This window comes from Ambystoma mexicanum, chromosome 11 (genome assembly GCF_040938575.1).
Source record: "Ambystoma mexicanum isolate Mex_15411 chromosome 11, UKY_AmexF1_1, whole genome shotgun sequence".
Lineage (NCBI taxonomy): Eukaryota > Metazoa > Chordata > Amphibia > Caudata > Ambystomatidae > Ambystoma > Ambystoma mexicanum.
In genome coordinates, this window is record NC_090934.1 from 1091998561 (window position 1) to 1092006549 (window position 7989).

General features: G+C 42.5%; 1 protein-coding gene across 1 annotated transcript; it reads right to left on the reverse strand.

Moving 5' to 3' along the window:
• Positions 1–3938: 3938 nt before the first annotated feature.
• LOC138505111 (uncharacterized) lies at positions 3939–7270 on the reverse strand. Its single transcript, XM_069625414.1, has 3 exons — positions 4834–7270; positions 4630–4740; positions 3939–4149 (listed from the first exon to the last, which is right to left on the reverse strand). Exon 1 carries the CDS (start codon positions 7268–7270, stop codon positions 5570–5572), a length of 1701 nt encoding a protein of 566 aa, XP_069481515.1. The 3' UTR covers positions 3939–4149; positions 4630–4740; positions 4834–5569.
• Positions 7271–7989: the final 719 nt, after the last annotated feature.

The following is a 7989-nucleotide window of genomic DNA, read 5'->3' on the forward strand; positions in this document are numbered from 1 at the left end:
ATTTACTATCTAAATGCCCGGGTACTTGAAGTCTGAGGGTTAGAAGATTTGGCAGGTTTGTTTATCACAAATCCTGGTTGAACACTGATGAATTCTGGGCGAGACTATCATCAGGTTATGAGCTTGGTCTCTCACTGGAGGTCATTAGAGCCTTAAGGGAACTTGGATTGATTAGTGGTGGAGATCGATAGGGGAGAGAGGAAACGTTTAGATCCCTGGTATGGTTTATGCTCAGTTTGATTTCTGTAATTCTCATTTTAATATGTATTTGCTGTGTTTTCCGTTTTTTTTGTGTGTATATTTTTGTTTGGTGTGCCTTTTCTCTCTCCTCTTTAGGGCCTTTTTATTGTGTCAACGATTGCTTTTCTTTTCCCTCTTCTTAGTGATTATGTCCTAACCTTACTTGAATAGAGGAAAATGTTTTTGTTGTAACTGTTTTAACTGATCTAATTTAATTCTTCTGTTTTTTTACTATTTGGCATGTGTTTAAAGTCAAATTTTGGCTTTTGCACAATAAATGCAATTTTTTTTTTTAAATATCTTCTTCAAAGGAGCCTAGAGGGCCTGGAGGTCTGTATATTAGGTTGACAATGTTGACAATGAAATACTGATTTGATCAATGAATCCTGTATTAATCACTGGTAAATCACTTGGCTCACGTGTTCAACTTTCTTTGGTTCCTATTCAATAACCACATTCAAAATATATAGTGCTTGAGTGTCATGATAGGCCAGAAGATAGCTCAGTACAATAAGCACTTGCTACAGAGATCTGTGTTTATATGCCAGATGACAGCTCCAAATCAAGGCAGAGTTAGCCTTTCCTCACTGAGGTTGATACACTGGAGTATGTCTACTTTGGTGATAGTATCACCTACTGTGCTACAAAATAATCTACCTGCACCTGAAAATACTCGTTATAAAAACAAACTAAGAGTCAGTATGGCAGTGGTCTAGAGACTAGAGTACGGTGTAGGCATTGATAGCAACATGATCCATTCCTATCTGTAGGTGCTTATACAGTCTGGGTGTTTTCTTTGCATTCTGGAACTGGTAGTCTGAATTTTATAATGGGGAAAGGCAGAACTACAAGTCTCAGAATGCAAAGAAAAAAACCGGACTGGATAAGCACCTACAGATTGGAATGTATCACGTTGGCAACTATAGGTGTATGTCTAGCCCTTGGACCCTGCAAACGAGGGTTGTAAAAACTGGGTAACCAAGCTCAATGATGAGCATAATGCATTAGGCAGAAGACGTGACCAAATTATCAAGACCCACTGGTTTGCCACTGGATGCTACTGTGAGCCTTGACAGATCATCCTATCTCACTGCATAGCACTGTGCTGTATTCTGCAAAAGAGGTTGCCTTCTTACATTCTGGTAGCGTTGTTTCTTTCATGTGGGCCATTACAGTAAATGGAAGGGGTCACAGAGAGGAGAAAGACGCCCAAATGCCATAGGCAGCTGGCAAGCTTATTTTCAGGTCTGCTTATTTAACACAAAAACACTTTGTTCTTTTTCTACAGTTTAAAGAATATTCTTCATATCTCGAATAACAATCAGCAAGACTGTCAAATAGTGACTAGAAGCAGATGGGCTTATCAGACATTTTCTTTTTTTTGTTGGGTCTATTTAAATCTTAAAATACAGTAGAAAAAGCCAGATCACATTTTATTTAAGGTTTACATGAATTAATATTCTGATACTAGTAGACTTCCATTTAGGATGCAGAAAATAAAGCTACAATCGCTCTCTTTTACATTGCATAGGTTGGTGTGTGTTTGGGCATCAGTGATGAAGGTCACTCCACCACCTTGTCCCTCTTATGCTTACCCCAACCGTCTGTTCTGCACCTCGCAGCACCCTGACCCTCGCTTATAGCACAACGACCCGCTTGTGCTCCACCCAGCCCACTGCTGTCACTCCCACCACCCCCAACCTCCTCTCTGGCCCCACCACTCAAAACCTCGCTGCCTCCGCTTAGCCTGCCCCCACCCTTTCTGCCTCCACCTACCACCCTCCTCTCTACTCACCCACCCCTTGCAACCTCTCTGCAACCAGCCCTCACACCCTCTGTCCACACTCTACCTCACCCCTCTCTGCCCACACTCTACATCACCATTCTCTGCCCACAATTTACCTCTCTGCCACCAACCCTCCTTACATTAACCCTGCCTAACCTCTACTAACCCTAGCTTACCCCTGCCTAACATTCCCATCACTGTCTCCTGTTGAATGTCACCCTGCTCCCTGCACAGTAGCTCACCCCTAGCCACCACTCCAGCTAACCCCTGAAATCACCATACTTACTTTAAAACCTCCACACATGCCTGCAAGGTAGTGTTGCAAGGTAGTGGGTGCTGACAGATACCATTAGGAATAACATTGTTCACTGGCTTTGAGACAACGCAGTGAGCAGATGTCTTTCTACTAAATATATAACTCGTTGTATGTGCCTGCAAACAGTAACTTGCAGACATGTTCTAAATTAAGGGATAATTAGAGCCCAAGTATGTACTGCATTCTTAAGTTTAAATGCAAAATGCAACACATAACTTCAAATGCCAAAACTATTGGCTTGGCCAATGCTTGATTTCTAAAAAGGTGTATTTTTCACATGATTTGTTAATTGAAGTAACTATTCGACTTCACGGCCGGATACTTAAATCATACAGTGTTTGACTGAATCCTAAACACTCAATTGGGTGCACCCCGAGCTCTAACACTTCATAAAACAAAGCATTAGAAGCCTCAAGAGAACGAAAGTGAAATGTCTTATGGGATTTGAAATGAAGTCACTCGCCAGAAGAAATTAACCAGTGAGAAGAGCTTGCTGGGTGTCGTGGATATAGCAGTCCACAAGGGAATGCCTGTAGCGCTGAGAAGCCTCCAGAGAATTAAAGTGAGCTGTCTTCTGGGATATGAAGTTCTGGCACTACCCACCGCTGTGCAAAAGTCGCAGAGGGACTCGCTGTTCAATAGAGACGCTCAGACTACGTTGGGGATTCCAAGATAGGAAATAATGGACTGCAGAACAACATAAACGATAAGAAAACTGACACCCAGACTGGGAGAGTTGTGGTTGTGGTGTGGTGTGTACAATCCGAGAAAGAAAGAGAACCCAAGACTAACCTAGTTTGAGACATCTGCCTTGGCAGTCACTACCACATGTCGAACCTGCTCTCTGCAAGTGTGCCGCCCTCTTGCACTTCCACATGTTCTTTCTAATACGTATTATTTATTTATTTACGCATTTATAGTAGCGCACAAAGGCCACGGGCATCATGCCTTGACTCGTTCAAATACAGCCTTGTGTTGCATTCAAATACATTTACAGAAACAATGATGATTGGAACGCTATTTTTTCATGTTAAATCACTTTCCTTCACGCAATATTTTGTTAAATGTGATCACTGATGGCATTGTTACACATTAGGAAAATGCCATCTACGGGCAATGCGTGTCAAATGCCAGTGATCACCATGATAGGACATGTGTGTACGTATCATGTGTGTACGTAGCAGTATCAAAGTTTAATAAAAGAAAGGGACTATGTTTAGGAATCCATCGTCACTTTTATGACTGGACCTGCGGTCACGCAGGCCAGTCAATCCATAGCTGGGGGCACCCAGCACGCACCTTGACATTGTTGTAGTGGGACGGTGGGGGCACCCACTGTACTGAGTTGCAGGGATCACCCTGAAGGCCCGTGATCACACGGAGCCGGACAATGGCCTGATGGCACTCAGACTGACCTGCAGGATAGCACAGGCACCTCACAGCAGGGTTGCCCGGGAAGGGGCTCGGCTGGGGTAAGCAGGTAGAGTTGAGAAAATAGAAGAGGACCCAAAAAGTGGGGCCCTCCCGTCCCCTGCACACTGTTTATTGATGCCACATAGGGCCTTCAAATATATGGATATAGATATATAACAGCAGTTTGTTAGTTGAGCATATAACAATTTATTTGGCAAAGAGGAAAACAAAATTTGCCAAAAGGCACATTCTGTTGTACAAAGTAATTCGTGACGTTTAACATATTAAAACAAATTGCGAAGAAGCAATAAATGATGGAGAGGTGATGCTGTCCAATTGTGGAGTGGCCGACGCGTTTCGAGGGTAACCTCTTCTTCATAAGGGCCCAATTGAACTGTTGACAACATTTCAAGGAGACAAAAAGTAAAATCTTTTATTTTATTTCCATAACAGTCAAGGACTGACTGACAAGCTGTACATAACTCGGGATGCTAGCGAGATGGTGAAGAGCAGAATACTGGAGATCTAGTATGGTGAAAAGAGTGAACTAACAGATCAAAGAGAAACACTCTATACTAATAGCTAAACACATAACAAAGGAGATGTATTGTGTGAGATCCACCTACATGGTGGGATCTAGAAAATGGCGTGATGAAGAGTCAGACAGATCGAGATAAGCCAAAAGCGGTAGTGGGTTCTAAATAGCAAGGACCACCCTTGAATAGTGAAAAAGCTGAGTCAATATGGGGAGCGTGTTTAAGAAAAAACCATACCCCTCCTGTGGACGGAGAAAGAATAACTCCAAAAGAGCGCTACTGAATAAAATAAATAATACTTAAAATAAACCGGAATTGGTTTTAAAGAATGCACTCACTCGAGTTGCGGGACGAGTAGCCAAGGCAACAGGGGCATCCGTGTGGTCAACAAGTATTCGAAACAATTATACGATGCAGGGCATCTGCAAAGAGACACGTACTGCTGGCACCTAAGTGGGGACATATACATTTCTGTTATACTGGAGAAAAATAAACCTGGGGTCTCCCAACCGGGCAAAGGGACCCAAGTAGCGGTAGCTTACCTGTACAGTGCGGGGAACACTGTTAGTGGAAACTGAAACCGGCAGGCAGTGGCTCCGCGCGGTCGTAACCTAGGGAACGAGCTGTGCTGGGGACACGCCGTCAGACGTAGAAAGGAAACTAAATAATAAACATAGAAAAGGGCATAGAAGCCGGTGAGTGAGGAATATGGAGGCCATCATGCAATGGCGCATAGTGCAAGCGTACTCATAGGGACTGACCAGAGATCAGGATAAATAAGAAAAGTAGAGTTAATATGTTCCATAATGAAACATAAGAATTCTGGTGTTCACCATCGCAACGCATTTTATAATTTTGGTTCTAATGGAACAGAAATTTGTGAATAGTACAATAATCGTTACAGTCATGATAGATAGCACAAATGGTACATGCAGTTTACTCTTAATAGTCCAAAACAAATCATGTAGAGTCATGAGGCTACTCATTATATAGTGAGACAAGTATAATTCAATGGCAAGGGGATAAAAGATTGCGATGTAGCCTATTACTCATACAAGGTTCGAACGAATGGAGAGATGGTTCAATTGGTCATTCGTGAACAGGTGCAAACATTTAAGTGAATATAGGCAAGTCAAACATAGGAAAATACAGTTCCCTTGAAGAAAACATCAAAGTCACAACACTTGTAATGACAAAGAAAAAAATTTTTTTTAAGGTCCGGGATACTGACACTTGTGTATAGTAGTTGGCGATGTAACATGTGAGTTTCACAATTCACTATAGAAAGCAACTCAAAGAGAATTCATCATTCAGACCCTTAGGTTGCAAAGTGTCAAGTGTGTGGATCCAGTACTTCTCTCGCTGTGACAACAGGGATTGGTAATTGCCACCTCTGTGTGGACGTTTGACAATTTCTATGACTTGAAATTTAATTTGTGCAATCGTATGTTGGAATTCGATGAAGTGCCTTGCCACTGGGGATCTGAGATTCTTACATCTGATGGTGGATTTGTGTTCTGACCATCTTTCTTTGACGGGTCTTGTGGTTTGTCCTATGTATAATTTACCACAGGGACATTTCAATGAGTAGATGACACCTGCGGAGAGGCAGGTGGAAAAGTCTCTGATTTTGAATTTCTTCCCAGTTTGTGGGTGAGATATCGTTTCACCTTTTATAACATTGTTACAGTTCGTACAGTTCAAGCAGGGAAAGGTACCCTTCTTTATGGTACTCAGTACAAGTTGTTTGTCTTTAGGAGGTCTTTCCGCTCTCACTAGTTTATCTTTGAGATTATGTCCACGTTTAAAGGCCATCATTGGTGCTTTGGGAAATAATTTCAGGAGAGAGGGATCATTGTGTAGTATGGTCCAATTTTTACGCAGAGTTTTGCTGATTTGGAAACTCTGTCGTGAGTACTTTGAAATGTAGAGTAGCGGTGTGGACTTATCCTTGACTTTAGGGATGCGTAGTTGTTCCTTCGTGAAGGTCTCTGATCTGTTGCGGGCTTCTCCTGTGATAGTATCTGGATACCCCCTAGATCCAAATCGTTCAACTAGAAATGAACATTCTGAGTCAAGGCCTGCTGGGTCTGAGATAATTCTCTTCAATCTTAACATTTGACTGAATGGTAGGCTTTTGAGCATGGGTTTAGGATGGAAACTGCTGAAATGTAAAAGATTATTCACGTCTGTTGGTTTATGGTACACCGTGGTGTCGATGTGACCCTCTTTGATCTGTAAGCTCACATCCAAAAAATGTAATGAAGGGTCCCCTACTTCCATTGTGAATTTGATTGTGTTGTTCACTGAATTCAGATGTTCCAAAAAAAGATCCAATTCATCTCGTGTACCACACCAGATACCGAAGATATCATCTATATAACGTTTCCAGGTCAAGATTTTAAATGACCAAAATGGGTGATCCAACACGTTTTCTTTTTCAAATTTATACATGTAGGTGTTAGCATAAACCGGAGCCATGGCCGACCCCATTGAAGTACCTGATGATTGTACATAGTATTGGCCCTGAAATCTAAAGTAACTGTTGTGAAGAATTATTTCCAGTAATTCCACAATAAATTCTTTGTTCCCTCTTATATGTTCATGATTCAACAGGAGCCAGAGTACAGCATCAACCCCTTCGATGTGGGGAATAGAGGTGTAAAGGCTGCATACATCCATACTAAAGAGAATGCAGCTAGTGTCCAGGGCTATGATTTCTTGTAGACAGTTGAGGAAGTCTGTAGTGTCCTTCAGGTAGGTTGGTATTTCCTGGATTAGAGGTTGAAGTAAACGATCCACATAGATGGCCAATGGGTCAAATATGCTATCAGTTCCCGCAACTATTGGTCTGAGTGGCGGATTAATGTTGTCTTTATGAACCTTTGGTAAGCCATAGAACACAGGCGTGATTGGATATTTGTTTATAAGCAGGTAGAGTTGCCCAGCAGGGGCTCTACTAACATGAATGTGAGCCATCATGGACAGTGTTGCCCTGCAGGGGCACTGTCATGTTAGACGGCATGGCGCTGGCAATAACCACACAGACCACCGTGTTCAGTTACACCAAGCCTGATGAGCGGGAGGGGCTCATTCTTTTTATTGAATGCAGTCACGTGGTCACTGCCACACATCAGCACGAGCCCTGAGAGATACCATGCTCCCAGGAGGGCTGACACACTACAGTTACAGTAGCACGGTCCTCTGGAACTTTTCACCTCATCCATGAAAGTTCACCAAATTTGGCAGGCACTTCATCTGGACACATGCAAACCCTCATGCCTAATTAAGTTTCATGAATGTGTTCATGCAGAAAAACAATGTTGAAAAAGGTGACTTTCCTTAGACCCTCAAAAAATAGACATTCCAGACACACGCTGAAATTATCCGCTTTGATATTTGCACAAAAACATTCATCCATAGTCAAGGCCAATGTAGTGATCTCCAACTCCAAAGTTGCCTTGTGTAGCCCCATCACACCACCACCTCCTCCACTCAATGTATGGAAAGAATGCCTGATTATGAAGCAGTAGTCTTCATTGCTCTGATTCCAACTTCCCCGTTCCAGTAAATTAACTTAAGGTAACCATCCCCTCCCCCTTTGAGTCCTTCATCCTATCTTGGAGTGCAAGTGCCCTTCCCTTCTTCCAGAGAGTTCAGAAAGTGCTACATCTCCCAGAACGCCTCCTACATTGTCA